The sequence below is a fragment of the Notothenia coriiceps genome, unplaced genomic scaffold, assembly GCF_000735185.1.
Source record: "Notothenia coriiceps isolate Sejong01 unplaced genomic scaffold, NC01 NC01_scaffold00016820, whole genome shotgun sequence".
Classification (NCBI taxonomy): domain Eukaryota; kingdom Metazoa; phylum Chordata; class Actinopteri; order Perciformes; family Nototheniidae; genus Notothenia; species Notothenia coriiceps.
In genome coordinates, this window is record NW_011349521.1 from 101,498 (window position 1) to 125,376 (window position 23,879).

General features: G+C 39.6%; 1 protein-coding gene across 1 annotated transcript in view; it reads right to left on the reverse strand.

The window, feature by feature from the left end:
- Positions 1 to 11,374, reverse strand: part of LOC104949799 (high affinity nerve growth factor receptor-like) — a 22,689-nt gene extending 11,315 nt beyond the window's left edge. Inside the window, exons 1-4 of the mRNA XM_010776206.1 lie at positions 11,121 to 11,374; positions 6,680 to 6,754; positions 5,169 to 5,240; positions 2,059 to 2,127 (exon numbers count right to left, since the gene is read on the reverse strand). Of these exons, the coding sequence (XP_010774508.1) occupies positions 2,059 to 2,127; positions 5,169 to 5,240; positions 6,680 to 6,754; positions 11,121 to 11,311 (407 nt within the window). The 5' untranslated portion in view covers positions 11,312 to 11,374. The remainder of the gene's footprint in view (positions 1 to 2,058; positions 2,128 to 5,168; positions 5,241 to 6,679; positions 6,755 to 11,120) is intronic.
- Between the last annotated feature and the right edge of the window lie 12,505 nt (positions 11,375 to 23,879).

Genomic DNA, 23,879 nt, shown 5'->3' on the forward strand with positions numbered 1-23,879 from the left:
AATGTGTTTCGGGAAATGTTAATGTGTTTCGGGAAATGTTAAAGTGTTTTGCATTTTGTTAATTTGTTTTTGTTAATGTTAAATTGTTTTATCCTTGGTAAAATTGTTTTATAAAATGTAAATTTGTTTTTAACTTTGTAAAAGTGTTTTGCATCTTGTTAATTTGTTTTCGTTAATGTTAAAGTTTTTTTCCTTGGTAAAAGTGTTTTTGCTAATATAATTTTAAATAAATAAATGGGTATGCAGTAGACGTATGCAATTTTAAGACTGTAATTTTCTAAAACGATTGTTAATTTTGNTTTTTTTTCCTTGGTAAAAGTGTTTTTGCTAATGTCATTTTGTTTTATAAAATGTAAATTTGTCTCAAGCTTTGTTAAAGTGTTTCCCACTTTGTAATTGTCCATTGCACTTCCCAGCCACCGTACTAAAGCGGCACGGCATCATTTAACAATTTGTGAGCGATTTTTCAAGTTGACCGTCTTTCTTGAACAATCCGAAGCGTTGCCAAACGTTTGATTTGTAGGTATTTTTCGGTGCGCTGTGTTTCTTTTTCTCCTCGACTTCCATGTGTGTTGATAACTGAGACTCTCGGCCTCCGTAGTGGCGAAGCAAATATCAAAGATCGTCTCTGCTAAGCGTTAACAAGATGAGGGGATTTTATATGAATGAATTGGTTTTTTACCGATGCAAAGACGCTACGCAATCGATGCATTGCGAGTTCAACCCAAACTGTAGCCGATGTGCACTCTTTCAACCGGTGCACTCGTATCTTGAACGTTTATGCCGGTGCATCGATGCAAATCGGTGAATCTTAAATTCTCTAATTTACATATGTGTGTGTGTCTGTGTATCTGTGTGTGTGTGTGTGTGTGTGTGTGTGTGTGTGTGTGTGTGCATCCCAGTCTCATGGCATTTCGTGTTATAGTCACAACATTAATTTAATCTATTGATTCGTGTTCACCAACACCATTTTTTTGGTGTCACACAGAACGATTTTAAAAGCAATGTATTTCTATTGGTAGTATGTTTCGTGCCTGCACCACGTCTTTTTGTCCGGTCGGGTCTTGGAAGACCAGAAGCTGTGTGGTTCATAAACCAATTTTATTACTAAATATCTTACCCTAAGCCTAACCCTTTTATTTTAAATTGTATAATGTCAGAAGAACCAGCACCTTACCGTGGTAGAGAGGTTTGTGTGCCCTGATGAACCTGGGGGCTGTGTTGTCTGGAACCTTGTGTTCCTGGTAGGGTCTCCCATGGCAAATTGGTCTCAGGCAAGGGGCCAGACTAAGATTGGTTCACAAGACCTCATGAAAGACGACACACGAAGTGAGGATACCCGGCCCGGAGGAAGCCCGGGGTCCTCTTCTGGAGCCAGGCCCAGAAGGAGGACTCGTCGGTGAGCATCTGGTGGCCGGGCTTGCCACGGAGCCCGGCCGGGCACAGCCCGAAAAGGCAACGTGGGCAACACCTCCGCTTCTCCGTCCCGCGGGCCCACCACCTCCGTAGGTGGTGGGCCCGCGGGACGGAGAAGCGGAGGTGTTGCCCACGTTGCCTTTTCGGGCTGTGCCCGGCCGGGCTCCGTGGCAAGCCCGGCCACCAGATGCNGTCCATGTAAACATTTATGGTATGTGCTTTTGATGATATTGGACTGTCAACCTATTTTATTTATTTTGTTGTATTAAATGTTGAAATGACCTACTGACTGTATTTTATTTTGTCTGAGATAGGAATGTCTCCTATTTTGTTATTGTTATGTCTATGTTTTGTGTCTGTAGCCTGTACAATAAATACAAAAAAAATGTACACAATTTAACAAAACGTTTCTTTTCATAATGTAAGCCATTGATGCACATTAGAAGTAGTTTATGGCAACACAACTGATGGGCACTGTGGGCAAACCTATAGTCTGCTGCTAGGCAGAATATTATTATGTTTTCCTTCTGATGATGTGCAGCCTAATGAGTGAGATTTTTTTAATCCTTGAAAGCCAACTTCAGGGGCCAGGAACTTTAACTTGTTTTGCTGAACAAGAGAGATTGAGAGAGTATTACTCACAGGTTGAGCAGTGGTAGAAAATGAAACACCCTCCAGGAGATGTGTTCCAGAGAGTTTGATGCCAGGTTCCTATGAAATAAAGAGAAAACACACATTTGTAATGCTGTTTATTTGGCTAAACAATATGTAATACAACAGTAATTCACCCTATGTTGTACCTTGTTCGCTTTGGCTGAATTGTGTGGCTTGATAGTTAGCATTAGAGGGAAAAGACCACCCGCAGAGATTAACGGAGGACCTTGGAATCGCATTTTTTAAATGTTATATTGTGTTTCGCATAATACCAAAGGAAAAATCCTTTCATCAATCAACAAATCTATTCTCAGCCTAAATGAAAGAAAAGTTAAAGTAGAAGTATTGTTTTTATTGTTTGTAATCTAGTCCTGTTCTGCAGTTGAGTCATGCGGTGATGTGATTGCTCACTTTTAGAGCAATGCTTACCTGCTTTGAATTACTCTCTCAGTGGAAAACGTTAATGCATCCAAATGGGTTCTGATCAATTACCTTGGCAAGTATTTCACACCAGCCAGAGCCACATGCACAAACACCTCCAGCACACCTCTCTCAGGGTTTGCTTAGTGTTCAGTAAATAAGGTGATTAGTCCAGAGTCACAAACACTTCTCGGAGGAAGGAGGAAGCTTGGCTACAGAATTGAAAATCTCAGTCGCTCCGTCCACCGCTTTGGTTCAGATAGAAATATCTCAAGGGCTTTTATGTGGATTAATATCAAGTTTTTGTTTTATCAACATTGATGGTCCCCAGAGAATGAATCGTCACGGTTTAGCTGATCCTCTGACTTTCCCTATAGCACCAATAATAGTGTAAATTATTAACTTTTAGTGAAATATCTTGACACCACTTGGGTGGATTGCCATTCAACCTTTAACAGACATTCATGATGTCCAGAGGATGCATCCTCATGGTTTATTTGATCCAGGGACATTTTGATATTGACATTTGTTGTTTTCACATGAAATATCTCATAAACTATTTTTTCTTACCTTGCTATCAAAAACACATTCCTTGCACTCAGGATAAATTGAAAAGACTTTGGTGATCCTCAAAATGTTCTTTTTGTGCCATAGTCAGGTCCTAATTTGTAGATGGTTTAGGACTAAATATCTGTAAAACTATTGTCTTTGTGATTAGCCAGTTGTAGTTATTGTTTTGTTTAGCTCATTTGCAAATGTTAGAAACCTAGCATGACAAACTAGGATGATACATTTTGTAAATAGTATAAAGATGTAACATTAGCATGTTAGCAATGGGGCCATCTTATCATGCTACAATGCTGTGCCACTAAGTACACTAATATGATGGGCTTTAGATAAACTTTCAAAACATTTCCATTTCTATTAATGTAATCATACCTCTAAAACTGTGTATGTCAGGCAATCATTATGATCCTGTGATAGATGAATGCTACTGTACATATCTTTTTGCCAATCCTCCGAGGGCACTAACATATCATCACAGTGGCTCTCAAATGATCCTCAGACAGCCAAAGAAGCCAGGCTGTAAATGAACCTCCCTCAGAAGAGGACAAATAGCCACACTGGGGAGTGCGCACATGGAAGCCAATACATATTCACTCTGGCAGGGCCAAGGGTTCAATTATTTGTTTTCCTTGCTCCCAAAAGTTCATGTCAGATGGGTTAGCCATTGGGGCTTATCCATTACCAGCTCGATTCCTGCCTGGGCCCACAGGGGGAGAGCAGAGCCGGGAACAGCAGCTCAATTTCTTTTTGCCATTCTTAAGGACTGGATTTTATAAAAGACAATTGAGTGTTGGAAGACTAGCGTAAAAAGAGAAAGGGACAGTGGTTAAAGCTAGCCTCCTACTTAGTTTGCTTATAGTCTGTCCCTCTTAATATCAGAAATACATCTGTCACGTAGAAGCCCCTGCACCCAACCCGGCCCACCCTCTACCTCCACAGTGAGGTATTGATTAAGTGATAATGGACCCTTAGTGGAGTGTATTTATTATGCATCAGTTGTCGATAATCCGCCAAAGTGAGCGAGTAAAAGGTGACTGGTGGATGTCTTCTCCAATTTCTCGAGCTCACCCCACCTACCTCACCTCCTCCACCACCCCCCCATATCTGGTCCTCGTAACCCGCCTGTCTTTTAGATAAACAACATCAGACATGTCGCACACGCTCAGTGAAACGATGAGGACAAGATGGTGGCGATAAGGGTCAGCTGCTGATGAATAGACAGAGGTGATTGTTCCAGTCGATAAGTCTTCATGGTAATATTTATTCTTGGGTCTGGATTGAGAGGCCAAACTAATCAGAAATGCAAAGACTGACCCAATCTACAGGGTGTGACTTTTAATAATAAGTGACAAGTTTGTTTAAAATACCAAGCTGATTGCTTTTTGTTTGTTTTTCAGATGATTGATAAACAAGCAGGTAGTGAATCTTGAATCTATATTTACAAACAAAAGTGACATGATTTCATGATACAACATGTGGAAGAGTTCAAAAATCGATTTATTGCCTGGAAAACTGAGAACACATCCACATCCACCTTTTACTTTTGGCTAAAAATGAATATTAATTAGCAAATAATCTGCACTATTCTGTTGGAATGTTTTTCGATATATCAATGAGAGATTTCTCTATGATGTATATTAAAGTATTGCAAAATGCTGATCTCAATCCCCCAAAGCTCAAGAAGACGTCTTCAAATTGACAATTTTGTCCATAACCTCATAATATTCGATTATTAAAAACCAATTTATGAGAAACTGAAACCAACTCTGAAGTACACTAATTCACCTTCCTTTAATTCATAATGGGATCCAATGTCACAAAAAACATGTTACAGTATATTTATAAAAACATAATCAATCCAAAAGGCTTCAAATAGATGGAATTGGTGGTTTAAGTATCTTAAATGATCAACAGATTTACCAGATCGCTGGATGAGTAATACAACTATTAGAGCAAGTGTGATTTTGAGAACTGTTCCTCTCGCTTAATCTGACGTGCAATATTAAAGGACTGGCTGAACACTGACTGACAGCGACAAATAGGCTGACCCACATACAGGTCACAACATGACACAGGGAAGACAATCCTTTTGTATTGACGAGGACACTTACACATACTGCAGCTTGAGGTTGAATTGGAAGGCATTGATAGAGATGAGCCTCAGCTTACATGATGTGACCGTGCTGGAGGGGGAGGAAAAGCACAATGATCAGTGAAACACTCTTTGTTTTAGCAAACACAACACATTACAACTCAGAAATACTGAAATGTGTGTGTGAGAAATAAAAGCAGGAGTTGCATTATAGTCATATTCGATAAATCTGCCAACATTTTCTTTTAGTTTTTGGTTAAAAAACTCCCAATTGAGAGACCGAAATCTGTGAATTTCTGGTATTTCTACTTTAAAAAAGGGCTCTGGTCAAGGCCGTTTGGTTCTACTAAGGGAAACACTCATTTCCACAGCGTGCAATGATATTTTGGACAATATGCTCGCAACTTTTTGGAGACCCCTAAACCCCTCCCGCAAGACTGTTAGCTTACCATCCAAACTGTTACTAGGCATTGAAAGGCAAGGTTTGGAAATCGCAACATGTTGAAGCGGTGTGTATGATAAAAAGTTTTGGGGGGTGTTTTAGCCTTTCCATAACCATACAGTCTAAGGAGTAAATTAAACTACGGATTTAACCGCTGTAGCATTTTTCTACCTCTGCCTGATATTAGGGAGCCATTCATCTTGGATTGGCTATCAGTCTGACGATGATTTTGCATTTGTATGAGGATATCTGTTTTACAAGAATAACAAAAAGCTATATTGGTGCCCGACAAAAACGGATGGGTTTCCGACATTGTATAATGGCAAATGCGTTACTTGTCTTTGCCCACTCTACTAGTGAAGAGTACAAATGGAAACCAAAATCAATCAATCAATCAATCAATGTTTATTTATATAGCCCAATATCACAAATGTCACATTTGTCTTTGTGGACTTCACAGTTTGTACAGAATATCAGTATGACAATACGATACCCTCTGTCCTTAGACCCTCACATCGTACAAGGAAAAACTTCAGGAGAAAACCCCACAGTATAAAGCGGAAAATGGGAGAAACCTCAGGGAGAGCAACAGAGGAGGGATCCCTCTCCCAGGACGGACAGACGTGCAATAGATGCCGTGTGTAAATTGAAAAGATAATACATTTACAACATAGGTAGACCAAATGTTTGGAAATGCATGTGTGTATAATAGGAAGATGAATCAACGAGGATATCCATCCAGGACCAAAATGCTTGCAAATACCAACATTTGTCCCGTCCTAGCGATCCAGCAAAATTCTTTACAACTTGCCTCTTAAGGCTTCTTGCTGGTCTGCCTAACAACAGCAACTTGAGGTTCAGTCTCTTGCTCATGGAGCCTTGTACATGAGGATATATGAAGGATAATGAACTACCAATCTTGTGAACAAAGGACGACCCACTCTACCTCCTGAGCCACAGCCTCCACAAATCTTTGTTCTCAGTATGGTATATCAAACAATATTGTGATAGTATAAAACATAAACTCATGACCATGTGTCTTTGTCTTACAGAAAACGGTCTTAGTTAAGAGAAAATGAAATACTTACAGGTTTTTCAGCTCTCTGTAGTAAGCAAGATCAATCTCTGTTATATTCTCCAGGGCGTCTTGGTTTTCAATGTAACTGGTGCGCAAAAAAGGAGTGGAAAAGAGAGAGAGAGTTACAAGGCAAATACATCAAAAATGTCTGAGACCTTCAGCCTTTTGTTATCTAGATAATCAATTAATACCAAACTACATGAAAATAATAGACAGAAAAGAAACCACTTGAAAAAAAAATACAAAAATAAAACGTGAATGATTGTCTTCACCAGGGACATGCAAAGTTAATCATAATTTGTGTTTATCATTCAGGGCATTTCAACCAACCAATTAAAGGGGACAATAAAATACTAATTTGACATTTCTATCAGGCAGTTATGCAGCCAGAACTACAAAAAGGTTGTGCATATTTTAGACAAAGAACACAAAGAAATGCTTATTGAAGATGACATTTAAGACTCAACACTGAAAGCAACCAAGAGGATAAACTTGAAGTTGAGTCTCCTGTGTAACATTTGTCTCAATAATGACTAAGTAATTACAGAACCCATTAATGTATCTGTTTAAAGACATTATTAGTGAGAGCTGGGAGAAAAGCTCTCACAGATGGGAAAAAACCCATTGGACTTCAACCCCAATGACACGTCTGACCTCCCTGAGATCCACTGAACAAACAGATAACAAAACAAGCCGTAATGTCCAGGGACCCACGAACCACAAAGCTATAAGAAGTTAATCTAGTGCTCATGTGGAAAAAGAATAATGCCTTAAGAGATGCCGGGTAGACAAGGCTGATGGGAAAGTCTTCTCAATGAGTAATTTTCCACTTTTCCAGACATAGCCTTCCTCCGAATAACTAGTGAGCTGTAGATCAATTCAGCACTCAACACAAGGCCAGCCATCTCTTTTCATGGGATGTTGAATAGATGGCTTGATCGGACCTAAAAAGGATTTTGCAAACTGTCCACCATTTTCTCTGCGTCATCCATGTATCTCAGGAGGACTCTCAATGTATCAATGTGAATGTGTTAAGAAAGCCCTCTCATGAACATTTGATAAAATCCTTGGGGCAGCGTTCCTTTGAAAATTAAGTGAACCAGATAATTGCAATAAAAAGGATTAACAAAAATATTACTATTTTCAGGAGACTGGAGAGGAGAGGATATTTGAGAAAGTATTATATTAAATGATGAGTATATTCAATAGTATTATGTGCACCAAGCACTTTAAGGTTAGTTTGTTGTAATCTAAACTGAAGGGGAAATGTAAGGCTATTTCATTAATGCACAAACCGATTAAAAAATAAAATATATATGTCTATGATTTTTTTTGCCAGATATGTTGCCTTTATGAATTCCTCTACCTCTTCAAACATTGACGCCTACATTGCCCAAACTGCAAATTGACAGGTTAAAGTTTTGTTGGCAATTCACATGTATTATTCTAATAGAATGTTGTATATCAGAGTATTTCATGTTATAAAGACAAAAGATTTAAAACCAACTTTTTAGTTAAATAATGGTGAAATATTGGCTTTAAAGTAGCCTCATTGTAATTGGACAGAATGAGTTAAAGAAGGCGGACCTTTTTTTAGAAGGTCATTTTACATAATAGGGCTACAATTGTAATAAAAGCATAAAATGTTGCTCCTAATATGCTGCTAGTACGACAGATCTATTTACAGTATGATTATCAGTTTATAGTTCTCTGTGAAATACTATTTGCAAGAATAACTAATGCTGTGCTAAAATGTAGTCAATAGTGAAGTATTTTCCTCTGAAATGTATTAGGTAAAATAATTAGGTGGCTAGGAAGAATACATAGACGTATGGGGGCACCCCTTTGTCATACAGTACTGCAATTACTTGAATAAAGATTTGTTCATGGTTTTATAGTGTTCAATGCATATGCCAAAAAATACCTGCAGTCATTTCTAGTTGATGACAGCCACTTTCAGCATGTGGCGTTGTTTCAACCTCCCAGTTTGTCGGCTGCAACACACAAACCTTTTTATTCCTGTGTGATTGACCCACAGCAATAATGTGATTACAGGGCAGGTGGGCCCAGGATTACCCATCGCCGTTACTTATTGGATTGAGCCAAGTGGGTTGTATATCATCTATTGTTCCCGGGTGGAGGCATTGACTGGCAATTCACAAAATTGAATTTATAACTCAGCGCATGATGAATTTTGGCCCCTGTTCCACAGTTAATGGCCCCTTGTTTGTTGCGCGTATCGGCTGTATTGCCTTGCGCTGCCAATACAGAGAAGTGTTGTTGTTTGCTGGCATGTAGAGCACCGCGGTAAACAGAAGCCGCTTACTTATTGATTGAACGGTTTAGAGAGAATGTCGAGCCTCACCCTGAGCTCTACGAAACATGTTTAGCTGCAGGTACAAGGAAATACCTCTGAGATGAGAGAGAGAGGAGAGGAAACAAGAGGTGGAGGAGAAAGAGGGGGAGGAAAAGAGGAGAAGTATGGCATATCGTTGAATAGAGGCAGAAAGCAGCAGTAAATTGACTTGCTCCAGCGAAATAGCATTTCACAAATGTAGTTCCTTCTTAACAAGTGCTAATTGCTCCGATCTGGGGACAGGAACAAAGAGAGAACAGCGTGGTGGTGAGGAGAGTGACATTTACTTTTCCATATAGGAACTGATGGTGGGTTGCATAATAATACAGCAGCCGTCTTTAAATCACAGGTGGTCAGATTCTAGTACCTTTTTCATACAAAGTTTTGAAAAGCGAAATAACAGTCATCTGCAGCTGTAGCCGAGTGAGAAATATCAGTTCATCTGAGCACTAACTTGAGTTTTATTCAAACAGATCCAGAGAGTGCCTTTCCATAAATATGTGACAATCAAAAGTGTGGCATGTATGGCTGTGAAGAACAACGTACATCAAACTATCCTCCAGCATCAAGTGACCATCACAAGCCTTCTTCTCTTGAGCACCAGATGAACCACAGCGAAGGAACATGAATTAGGTCAGAACAACCTCGACCCAGGTCAGCAGATCTTTCATCAGAAGTGGAATGTACATTTGAGCCTTACAAATTGATAAAATACTGTCTACAACCAATCATATCTCAGATTAAAGCTTGCTGGTCTCTACCGTGGATAAAAGCATGGCGGTAAATGTACATGAAGTAAGTGATGTGATCTCCAGAACATCGTACACGTGTTTCTTGTCCTGTGGTAGACTTTGGGACTGTGATTTGATAACACTAACTTTTAATCTTCATATAAATATAAAAATATGTTTTCTCTGCACAGTTTTTCAGTGTTACACTTTTAATAAATGTAAAGATGCTTTGAAGAATGTATTTGAAGTACATTGTGTCAGAAACAAACAGCAGGAAGGTTCAAACTGAAGTCAGTTTATTGAACTCCAATAACATGGTGATGTACTGAATGCATACTCTTTGAAATTAGTTTTAATGAAAGAAGAGTCAGATCGTGAACTCAAATAAACATGCAGCTCTCATAACATAAAAAAGCACTTGTGAAGTTTTCCACAATACTGCAAAAGTCACAAGCACTAGGATTCTTTAAAGACCCCCGAGGCCAGATTTTGAGGCACAATGGATAATAGGACATCAGTTCCCGTCACTCTGTGCCAGTTATTGTCAGTAGCAATCCATAATTGATTTCCAATTACTAGTGTCCAAATTACTGCCATGCTAATGCATCTCAAACAGCAGTACATTTACTTCATCAATCAGTCTCTGGATTTGGCAAAGAACAAACTCTCTCTACTCTCAACAGAGCAAAAATCTGACTCCAACAACAAGTAATACGTAACGCCTTGCATATCGCCCAGTGTGATCTCGAGGTACTAATATTTGGCTCTTGTACTTGGTTAGAAATTGTAATCGTCTCTGAGCTGAATACAAATGGCAAACACTGCAAAGAACAGACTCTTCTCAAGATATGAAACAGACCAAATAATGTAGCAAATAAAAATGACTAATGAGAATAAAACGAATACCTACAAAGTAAACCATCAACCATTAGCATGCAGAGAAGCGATTGTTAGTCTCAGTCGTAGCATTAGAGAGCAACTTTATTGCACAAACTTGAATGATATAGTCAGTGTTACACCTGCATTTATATTACTCAATCCAAAAGCTAACCAATGACTGTAGAGAAAAGTATTAGATAACTATATTTGAACACCTGGACTAGATAACAAACAATGATACAACAACAAGAATTACCAGCAAATATTGCCCTCTACTAGAACTGCAGATAAGATATTACACCAGTTGCAGATGGTCCCATAAAAAACAAAGCTCTGCCATTGAGACACTCAAAACAATGTCAGCGCCAACCCAGAGTGACAACATGAGTACAAACAGAGAAAATCCAGCTTGGCAAACCAACAATATCAAGGCAGCTCATGCTTATTTAGAGGCACATGCAGCGCAGGTGGCACATCATACTCACATCTCCGTCACATTCTCACTCTCTTGTGTTGCCAGTGCCGGGATGCTGGTGATACCATTGGGCTCCAGACACTGCAGCATGGCGAAGGAGCACCTGCAAGCCGCCGGGCAACCTCCCAAAGCGGGCGCCGGTGCCAGGCTGAGCAGGGCGAACACCAGGGGAAGTGCCAGGGCATAGGGTGCCACAGCCATGCTCAAAGAGGATCTTCTCAGCCCCAGAGAAGAGCTTTGGCAGCTGTAGTTGGAGTCAGTGTCTGTGTGTTTCACCTAATGAAGAGTCAGCGAAGAGAGATCAGGAGCTTTCACACACTGAGGCTCTTCTCTTGGCTCTCTGGCAGAGTGGAAATCCCAGCTGCTCAGGGTCTGGTGCTGAGCCACAGCTGTACTGAGCAGCAGGAGGGGCAGGCAGTCAGGCAGGCAGGCAGGCAGGCAGGCAAGGGGCCTCTGGGGACATGGTGGTAGTGGGCTGCAGCCTCTCTCTTTCTCCCTCTCTCCTCCACCATGAAGGGAGGGGCAAGATAACAGGGGCCAGAGTCACTAGACACCTCCGAAAGAGAAAGGGGGATAAGGGAGGGGTAGGGGTTAAGGGTGTGTGTTGATGATGATGAGAGGAGGAGATGGGATATGGTGATGGAGATCTCATCTGCCCCCCCTGGGTGAGAGGTCTGCTGTCCTGCCAGCAGCTCGAGGTGCAAACAGAGCCAAGAAGTCAGGGCTCTTGGGTGCCTGGAAGCATGCAGCGGCACTCTCACACAGACACAACTGTAGAAACATCTTGCTGGATGAATGGATGGATGTTTCTCTACTTATAATTGATTGTTGAGATTTAGGAGGTCAGTGATGAATGTAATGACTGTGGGAAGTGGTTAGGGGTTAGGAGACATTGTATCTACAATAAGCTGTTTCGTAACAGTGTGAACTCCCAGCAGAATTTAATAATAGGAAATGAAAGTAAGAGACTACACGTCTCCAATGCGTTTTTTTTCCTCCATAGAGTAAAGTGTTGCACTTCGCTTAGTGTGATCCTAAAAAGGGAAATAAGCATTGCACTTTCACTCATTTTACCTGATACGAACAACAGACTGAGGAAAACTCTCCAATACTTTGCTCTGGAGCTTCAGTATTATCTCTAGCTATATAACACTTGACAAACCCTAAGTGGTTTTTCAAATATAATAATTTATTTAATTTTAAAGGTTCCTCTGAAAACTGCGTCAGCATGATTTTGAAATTACATAAAGTTACCGAATCAAAGCAGCTCACTCAACCTCTTTTGTTTCATAAGCTGCCACTAACATTACACAGCCAAATCTTTGACTTAACTGTCATTGAGTGGTCATTGTCTTTGAGTTCTTTAAAGTCAAAAGGGATGTTTTAGTGTATTTAGCTTCTGTAATAAAACTAGAATACAGTTGTAGAGTTCAGGTTCTATAAAAGTTGTGAAAGAGATGTCCCCGATGTCACCGATGTCCCCAACTGGTAGACAAATACTTAAAACTATTTACAGTAAAAACCCTAAATGTTGTTAGTCAATCTGCTTTGTTTTTTTATTCTTTCACCTCTTTTATTTAAATATAATCATATCATTGTCGATTGCGATCAATCAATGTAATTAATCAACACTAGCAACAATGTAACCATTAAACCATTACACTCGTCCATAGACTGTATATATAAAGCACCCATCGCACAAATAATCACACAAACAGATTTTGAAAATGTATCTAATTTGAGGTTGCATCAATTTAAAATGCTTGTTTTGTCCCAAAGACCGTCCTAACTTAAGAAGCAACAAATCCAACACATTTGAGCAGATGTGAAAAATTGTTGAACGATTCAGGAGGCCTTATGTGCTCTCCCAAAGAAAAGGTCAGATAAAGAAGTTAAAAGTCAACCAATAACAAAGGACCCCATGAAGTCTGTGTGAAATGGCTGAATAGGGAAATGAAAGTTGGTGGGAAGTGCAGACGATGAGAAGACTAAATAGTTGCGTGAGAAATTGGGAAGTGGTTCGACCAAAACAGGAGGCTTGATTAATAAATCATCAAATCATTGGGTTATTGAATGAGACTTTCTGGAGGTATGATTGGAAGTAATGGAATTTACTAAAAGGGAAATGAAAGGTCACGTAGCCTCTGTGGTAAAAGCCGATCACTGCCCTTGGTTGGTTTTCATTACTAACCGCCGATAACCAAAAAAAATGTGTGAAGTCGCCTCGATTTTTTTGGGTAACAAAAAAATGAATACATTTGAATGTACTCTCATTGAAAAATGCATCCTGGATATTAACAGGAACCATAGTGGGAGGCCTTATTCTTCCGCATCCAGGGAGGTTTTAAGTAGAAGAGCTATAAGAAACATAGGAAAGGGATAGCATTTTCTAATTTGATGAATGGTTCTGTAAGATTGCCTTCATGACATTCAAATGGTATTACAGATGTACTGCTGTAAGCTTCTGCATTCCTCATGTAAGTACACTATCTGCATTTTAAGTAAGACGTTCTTCATATTCATTATAATCTGTTCAAGGGTTTCTTTAAAGCTTCACATTGCCTCTCTTTACATCTGTAAAAGGTGGTGTGTAGACTCTAAAAGTTATATTTCTCTAGCACTAGAAGTATACTTGCAGCTGTAATGATAAAAACCTTAACAATTAAGGAAGGATACTGTCATTAACCTATATGTAATCACATATTATCTCTAAGTCAGGCCACTAAGGGTGCTTGTGGGAATGCTGTCCATCATACATATATGTTCTTTACATGAGCGGAGCCGTTTCGACCCATGGGACAAATATTGTGCCCCACCCCCATTGCTCTTAGTCCCTCTTCACATGAGTAAGGTCATAGTGTCCTGACCACAATTACTGGCCATAAGCTGAATGGACATTTTTGCTGCCGTCGTCAGGATTATCTGGTGGCTTAATTACTCTTCCTTCTACGCCCCCTTTTTCTTGGTCCTAGCTCAGCAAATAGTGTAGAGGGACAAGGAGCTGTGTTTGAGAGCTCAGACAGAAGAAACACAAAACGAAACGAGAAGCATTTCAACAACATAATGAAATGTAACCTGCTTGAAATGTATGTTCTCGGCACAGATTGTACAATAGTTGTCCAGGGTTATAAGGCACTTAACTGTAAATACTGCATAGGCTTACAGATTATTACAAGTGGTTTCATTTCAAGTTTGCAAGTCTGGAACCATGACTCTAGGCATGAGTGTCTCCATTGTGCACAGATAGGAGTTGCACACTTGTAGCATATGCTAACTATTGAGAGTCAATCGCAGACATTTCAAACACCCCATTATATTGTTAATACTTGCTTAAATCTTTGTGTTTGTCTTTTCTAATATATAGGTTTTTTCCCCTCCAGTTTTCCCACTGTGAAGTTGCCTGCCTTTTACCTGAATAAGACACAGACTTGAATCAATTGATTTTACTTTTCAGAAAAACTACAGCGCAATAATTTTTTATAAGGAGTATCACATCACAAATCTGCAGGTAGGAGGGAAACATAATAAGTCCTGATAAAACAATAACAAATTAGAGTTATTCTACAAATTACAAGTAACCTACACGTTTCGACCAGACACATCATCAATCAGCATCCTCCGGAGGGGCCTTGTTAACTTTATAAAGTTAGACAACTAGAATAAAACACCCATTTAAATAAGCCTCTTCTAAACAATGGGTGATTATGAGACATCATGAGAAGAGTTTAATTCAGTGAGACATCCAACAGCCTGTTTTTAGATGATGATACACAACAGGAAACTAAAAAGTGCTGTTGTTTAAGTACACAACATTTTTGAGGGAGAAAACCTTCATGTATTTTGGTGAGTATAACTTTATGTGGTCTTGAAGCACACTACTTGTCGACTCCTGATCTCTAAGAGATGCAACCTGTTGAAACATGGCAGATTACTAAATCGTTTTTATTTCTGTCCATCCTTTGCCTTATTTCAATCAGCACAATTAATTTACAGACGCCTGTTCACAATTTAACCTAATCAAATCATTAGGTAGTATAGTGGAAATTTGACTGATAATAATGGCCTTATTCTCTCTGGGTATTTAATTGGATTACAGTTTTTATGCATTATGGTGATTGACGGTCATAGAAAGGGTTAATTGCGACACTTGGCTTTTGAATCAATCTCCCCCTGTCAGGTCAAAGATAAATACACTGGTTAGGACTCCACTCACATCAACTGCATCCTGTGTTATGGACTTGAATACGTTACCAGCCATATCTCCAGCATTGGTCCCTAACTTCCTCTCTATATCTCTCTCTGGAACACACACACACACACACACACACACACACACACACACACACACACACACACACACACACACACACACACACACACACACACACACACACACACACACACACACACACACACACACACACACACACACACACACACACACACACACACACACACACACATATGCACTAAATCAATCTATACACTGAGATGAAAGGATAAGGCAGCAGATCCGATGAAAAGAAAAGCCTGAGATATCTTCTTCCTCTGTAACATAGAGCTCCATTGTTGTCCAAAAACTATTAAAAACACATCACTGTTGCTCTGGGTGACATGTTCCTTCATTATCACGAACATGGATGATGTATATTTTCAGTGGATCCCACATACACTGTCCTGCTGCTGTAAGCACTCACTAGACAAAGAACATGAAATTAAATGTTGGATTTCCTCCTGTTTCGGTGATATTTGCCAAATTATTTTTTGCTTAATTAGCCACACTAGTTTGTAAAAATGTATGAACAATGTCCCTTTGATCACATCATGGCTTCATATCATGATAACACTTTTTACAAAACACGTTTAAGGCTGTGTCTCTGTTAGTGTGTATGGAAAATATCTGAGCCGCCAGAACATGTGGGGGATTAAACAGGTGCAGAGAGGAAGAGTCTGCGCAAGGCTGCACTTCTGTCAGACCCTTAAACAATAATCAATCAATTTAGTTTTTATGCCGAGCATCTGAAATGGAGAAAGAGCGGGGGACAGAGAGAGAGAGAGAGAGAGAGAGAGAGAGAGAGAGAGAGAGAGAGAGAGAGAGAGAGAGAGAGAGAGAGAGAGAGAGAGAGAGAGAGAGAGAGAGAGAAAGAGAGAGAGAGAGAGACACAAGAGAATGAGCGGATGAGTAAAAGCTCTTTTGGACCCAGTACAAGGAAAGGCTTTTACCCTTAAAGTGGTAAATGCACGTAGCTGCCATGTCTGTATTTAGGCTGTGTTGCTTCTGACTGCAGTTTATTAACTGTACATTAAGTCATGTGTACAGAACACTCTTGTGATGTCTTTTATTATATATGTTGCTCTTTTCATTGTTTTAAAAACCACATCAACCATAACTAGAAAATACAACAGATTTTGAAATAAAACACGGGGATGATCACAGATGTTTTTCAGTTTCCCCATCTCATCCCAAGGTCCTTCAGCAGCTCTTTTGTAGAGTTTATATTACATGATCTTCATTATCAATTGGAGTTTAATAAATTACTGCAAATCTGAACTTCTACAATGCTTTGAGAATTGGGAAACTTAATTTGCTGATGAAGGTTCTGTGACATGATTGAAGGTTTTTTAAACAACCTTACAATTTCTAAAAACCCTGAGTACATTATTCAAAAGTAACGACCCTGTGTTAGTTGGTCTTGAAGTTGTTTTTAATATCGTATCTGCATTGAAAGCCTTTGTGTGTGAAATTTTCTTTCCCTTTTTCAGCTAAGTAATAACAACGTTTAGACGCCCTGTGTTGTACTTTAAGTATTGGTTGAAGTTCCCTTATCCACTGTCCTACAGACAGCAATGATGTACAAAGGAAGGCGGCAGCAAATGCAGAGAAGAAGACTGCCAGCAAGTAAACAATGGGGTAAACCAAATGTTTTCTTTATAAATCTTTACAAATTGAGATGACAATAAACCTTGAACCAGACTATCCTGAGGCGATGTGAGTATTTCTTCAAACTAAATATTATGCAACAAGTATTGAGGTGGATATTTAAGAATTTTCCTCCAATAAAAAAGCCACTTGAGGTACATTTATCTTCTGAAGAGCGGAGCAACCGAGAAAACTGGCAGTAATGAGACCCTCAACAAGCCTGTGAAAAGTTGAGGACGTTTAGAACTTTTTCAAAGTCCGTATTTCACATTTACATCGATTCCATTTTGTGATTTCAGCATATTTCTCAGAAGCCACAAGAATACATAACGTTTTTCTATTGTGAATGTTGTGTTACTTTTGTGTCTGTCAACTAAAATATATCAAAAGCAAGTATAGCTAAAAAATAAAACAGATGCATTTATTTAGTTTAAGCCTGTTGCATCTCTGGAACTCAGTCGAGTAAACCTTTAAGCTTCAGACACTCAGGTTGAGATTTCTGAAGGAGTGGGTGGCTTGAGATCAGAGACCAGATCATATTAACGCCATACGTTTATCTAAGGAGCTCTACATGTCTTCTGTCTCCTATCAGATGCCGTCCAGTACAAGCTGATGGAACAAGATACAGAGAGGGGACTGTGTGTAAGCCATAACATGCTACACTGTCTTTATCTACAGATCTGGACATCACAGCCCCAAACCCCTCATCAGACAAAATCCTCTCCTCCCTGATCGATACACCACCAAACAAAACAACGGTGTTGGGTGTAGCCGTCTCAAATTCTTCCTCACTTCTCTTTTTTTTTTTCTTACATCACCCACCCCATCTTATTTTCCATTTTCATCTGCGGCTGGATCGTCAACACCCAGCCAGCCACCAGTGTGTGTGTGTGTGTGTGTGTGTGTGTGTGTGTGTGTGTGTGTGTGTGTGTGTGTGTGTGTGTGTGTGTGTGTGTGTGTGTGTGTGTGTGTGTGTGTGTGTGTGTGTGTGTGTGTGTGTGTGTGCGTGTGTGTGTCTGTGTGTGTTCGTTAGGCACATGTACGTTTGTTTGTAGATTATTTCAGCCCTAATTGCCCAGTTTATTTGTGTGAATCTTGGCCTTGAAACGTGTGTGCGTGCTTGCATGCCTGCCTGAGTGTGTGTAGATCACAGGGGTAAACCCAGAATCAATATGTTGGAGTAGGCTAAGGTAGAAGTTTTCTGTGCGTGTGTGTGCGTATGTGTGTGCGTGTGTGTGCGCTTGTGTGTGTGTGTGTGTGTGTGTGTGTGTGTGTGTGTGTGTGTGTGTGTGAGCATGTGTGTGTGCGTGTGCGCTTGTGTGCGCGCATTCATGTAACCTGATCGGCCCGTCTCAGCCCCTCATTAGTAGCCGGTCTGTGGACACCAGAGGCCTCCGAGGCTCATGCAGATGAGCAGAAACCCGAGGAGCTGTGGTGTGAGCTGCCGGGCGATACAGCATCAGTTAGCTCAGGAGCTATCAAACGAAAAACAAAGTCTCTCTTCTTTCTCTCCGTCCCTTTCTTTCGATGTTTCTCTTTTTCTAGTACTGTCCCTCCTGTTTACAGCATTCTTATACAAAAAACATGAAGGACAAGCATTCTGGCTCTTCACCTTTCCGGCAGCACCATGTTTTCTCCCCTATTTACTCCATACAGTAGTCTTATTGTTTAAAATACTGAGCCTTAACTTTCAAACTATGACACTCTGTTCCAATACATCCACAAATATGTTTCCTGCTGCAAGACAATGCTGAACACCACCGCTTACAGTTAACAAGATTCTTGTGTGAGGCTGACAGCTGCCAGAAAAGCTTCTGGTAAGTATAAATGGGAGAAAGCACTAATTTGCTACTGAGTGTGTGTCAGAAAATGTCAGAAATGTACGATTTAAAGACTAAATGTGTGCTCAAAGGCCAAATTGTAGCTATTTTATTATATCTGAAATTAAAATTTAACAGCACGTAATATTTAAAATCGAAAGAATATATATATTAAAGAATATAAATGTCACTGGACTGCTGATCTGGAGTTTTCAAAGTGCTTTCATGTTTTATTTCATAATTTCTTGTACAATACTATTAAGCAATAGTGACCAGAACAGACAACATGTCTTAAAGTTGACATCTAAGACAAAAATGAAAGTTAAAGGAATATTTAAAACATAAGAAAAAGAGATAACCGATTGTAGAAGTTTTTCTTCTGTTTTTGTTTGGCTGCCACTCTTCAGCTCTATCTCCCCCTCCCTCCCTCCCAGCAGCAACGTCTCCAGCTCATATCCATGTTTATAAAGAGCTGCTCTCCATTATCCTAATTGAAAAATGAGAGTAAAGTGCCACTTTATCCACAATACACAGCCATATCCCCCTCTATTCATCTTGTGTACTGCATTTCACCCCGAGGCAGTAAAAATGACGCTTCAGTATTGCTGCTAAGATGTGATAAAGTAAACTACAGAGAACTGTCTATTTTAAGTAAAATCGGAAAACGCATGCAGAACATAAAATAAATAAAGAGACACTCACTCACGTACATACAAAAACTTTACAGAACGGACACAATTGCTTGTACTACAGTATGAACATTTCAGTCATTTTGCGACGAATGCATGTGTTACATCGAGGTCCGGTTATTATAAAGAGGTTTGTGGAGAATGCTTTCTGCATCTCTGGAAAAACACGGCGGGAACATTATCGTCATGTTCTGCTCACATTCTGTAATGCCGCCAGTTATTAGTGGAAAATAAAGTACAAATACAACATAACATCCAGCGCAGCGGTACAACTGATGGAGAAAAAACAGCAGCACTCCGAGGTGGTTAACAGCACTTCTGAGTTACTGTATATAGACATTAACAAGGCAAAAGTCCAACAATCAGTGATGTGATGGAAATGTACTGTGATAATGTGTTATTCTATGAAACCATGTGCAAAGTTTTCATCTTAATGATTTCACCATTACTTTGAGTCTGGTTAGTATTTTTTTCTTGTGAATATCTTCTTTTATAACTGGAAACAAAAATTATGAACCTTCAGCACTATGAGCACATTTGGATGCAACAACAGGTCTATAACGATTTTCATTGGTCGGACTATCTCTCTTTTTTTGGTATAATTTCTGAAGTGCTTTTTGCCTTTGTGTTGCAGTTTAATGAGACACTGCATTCCTACTTTTAGAACTTTTAAAATTGCCTAGGTATTATTTTGTTTCTACTGAAAAAACTAAATATCCATCCCTCCATCCACATATTAACTTAACACTAGAGACTCCAAAAATAATTTATTATTACAACAAATGATCAAATGGAAGCTGTAATCCAAGGAATATTTTCTTAATGCATAGACATCATGCATCACTATTGTCCATAACACTTTACCACAACCATCCCTATTAGATCTACATCAACCTCCTAACAATTAAATAAATAAAGTACATGGTAAGGTATTCTTTCGTTTAGTTTTTCAGTCACGTACTGGCCAAGTTTGCAGTGAAGCTCTTGGAGGTTTGTTCTCGGAAAACTTTTCCTAATAATGAGCAGTGTCAAGATTGATACATTATTCACCATAGCATTATTCTTGAGTGCTTAACAGATTACTATTTGTTGTGCATTTTTTTGGTTAGGGCTCTCAGATTAAACTGTGCTTTTTAACACACTGTAGGGAGAATCAGCCTTTTAAATCCCTTGCTATTCCTTAAAATAATCAATCAATCAAGTTTTCTGCAGTTAATTTAAACAACAGTAACACTACACATCAGAACACAGCTTGTTTCTTTTACTGCATTGAAACAACACGTTGCCTGTATTTCATTCTGTCACTTGTTAGAACAAAAAGCTGTCGGCGACCGCTGAGTGTCGACTTGGCACGACCAACTGCTGCTCTGTGATCTGAATGTCAGCTGAGCTGTTAGCGGCATGAGGAGGAGGACTCTTTCAAAGTCAGGCAGAACCTCAGAGATTGAAGCACCATGGCACTTATAACTTAAGAGTTTGTGTAGATGTGCTTGTGTGCCATTGTTTTTGTCGAGTATATTTAAGCACAAGAACACTTTACGTGATTGCACAGCTTAACTTGCACTCTTTCCTCATTCTTTGTGAGTTTTTGTTACTGATAGAAGGCTGTTTTATTCAATTAATGAGATTTGACTTCCAATTGTATGGCATTCGTGTCATTCATTCGAACCATGGCGAAAGAACTATTAAAAGTCTGAGCTCAAGGTTCCCATCTAACAGACTTTACAAATACATAATTATCAGCAGGGCCAGCCATCAAAAAGAACCAGATAATTGATTTTCTGAGGCAATCTCAATCAAAAAAACACATCTTGGAAGGAAGACATTTTCCCTGTCACATCATAATTAGTTCTCGCAACTTCACAGAAAGAAAAGGTAGGTAACGCCCCGTTTTGACTACGGTGTGGCAAATACTGCCAATTTCATTCACCATGCTGGGTGGGTTTTCTGTTCATGGTAATTGGCTGAACGCAGTGGCTTCAGGGGGAACCCACTGTACGGGTGTTGGCCCAATTAAAGTTGACTTGGGAGTCACAACTGATTGGACCAAGTGCAACAGCAGCAGTTCCTGTTTGGTCATTTGCTTTCCAGTCCACAGTCCACAGTCAGAGTTTGTTATTCACATTTAATTTATTTTTAGAGACATTACCTATTCTGACACAAATGTGAACAATCTGCAATACAGATTAGCTTGGATGTAACAATGAAACAAGAAAATAAGTCGACAGCTATGCTCAAGTCAGCATGATCCCAATTACAATGCTACCACTCACTATCTTGACATAAAATATGACTGAGGCAAATGGAAATGTCATTAGTTTTGAAAATATTAGAGAGAAAAAAATTGTGATATTGGACTGATTGAATTTTGACCTGATATAGGCGCCAGGTCAATTGATCACCAGAGATATTACAATAAATCCAGGGGAGAATATAAATGTCTACCAAATGTCATGACAATATCAGCAAAGTCAGTAGAATTCATAATTCTGGCACAATGAAAGTCTGCACATAAATAAATGTCAGTCAATCCAATAGTTGTAGGTAGCAGTTCAAAAGCATTGCAATCTAAATCGCTGCACCTCTAACATAGCTAAAAGAGAAACCAGGAAAACAAAAATAATACTCTGAGTATTTTGTTGTCAGGAATGATTGTATTATATTGTTATCTACCACATCCATTCAGCCGTAATTCTTGAATAAAGATTACAAAATGTCATAGTCACTTCATAAATTCAAAGCTGTATTGACAGAACCAAACTGACAGAAATGTTCAGAATATCAACATTTAAGCAATACCAAATCTATTTTTCAATAGGTTTTTATCACCCTTATCAGGTAATTTGCAATATCCTGGCCAGGGTAATTGGAGAGAGACTGTCTGACTGACTGCTGGATAATGATTTAATTAGTGAGTTTACTGACTGAGAACACAACCAACAACCCTGTGGCAAAATCTTAATTTATTAACCAGATGTAGCCCTTTGTCTACTCGCTGTTCTGGTAGAGACTTGCCCCGTCCCATTGGCCTACAGAGGACGGTCCTGTGTGGAGGCTATAAAACTGCCATTTTGGCAGGATGGATGGGGATAGGTCACGAGACTGGTAGAGTCGGCCCACTAGAGGCGGCCAGTAATTACACTCAATTGATGGAGGATGGTTTCTCTGTCAGAGGATCAGTGACACGCATGAAAACACAGAAATATTAGTTTTTACCCTCACAAGCTTGCCGCAAAAAGTAAAGAGGGATTGTGTCATGAGATAAGAGATGCTGTTGAATTTAGCTTACTTCCAACCCAGTTGTACATCATCAGCAAAGTGGTGCAAGGTGCTGTGGAGTGGTTTGGACAGAAGCCAACAAGACCCTGCCAAAAACCTGGAGAGTCCCTGTCCTCTGCCTGTCACACATGTGACATCCCAGCTTTCTTTAGGTCATCCTGTGTCAGGTTGTGTATTAGCACAAATCTGCCCATGCATATCATGATGCAGAGGTCACATTACCATATTCAAAATCATAGTCACCCTATGGTCGAGTCAGTGGTTAGGATTCCTACTTTTCACCCAGGCAGCCTGGGTTCAATTCCCAGTATGGGAATTATCTTTAGTGTGGGGGGGAAGTTGGTTTCGGTAAAAAATTGACAAAGTGGCATTATTGAGTTTTTACAAATGTTAATGTATTAAAAATGTTAATAAAAAATGCAAATATCATAATAGTGTTTTGCATTTAGTGTGTCCATCTTTATTGGCGAATATTTAAATAACATAGGCCCAATCCCAAACCACGCCCTACACCCTACCCCTACACACTCCACGGAGTGAACTCCGTGGAGTGAAACTCGCAGCTCAACGAGGCTCCCTCCTGTCAGATGGAGGGAGTAAATACAGCGGCAAGCTTTGGGACAAACTCCCCTCTCTCCGGCAGAAACAGGAACTGAATGCAACAACGGTTTCAAATCAGCATCTCTTAGACAAAACATTTAAATTAATAACTAAAATAAAACTCGAAACATCTTTAATTGTGTGTTTATAAGCTTCTTAGTTTTTGCAACAGTCTGTAAATATACACAACTTTATAATAAAATGCACAAATTTTCCTTTTTCTAGACTAAACACAGGTATGATCCTAAGTTAAAAACATATGAGGTTATCATGAGGTTGTTAACATCGCAATTTATCATGGATGTTTGACTGCCATGGAATAACTTTGTAAAAACAGCGAGTGTTTCCCTGGACGGACACACAGCGCTGAGACCAGGTCAGTACGAGACCGGTCTCCAGTCAGCACCGCTGCAGACTCGCTGTTTGAGTGGCTTGATACCCCCACTCCCCCTCACAGTGTT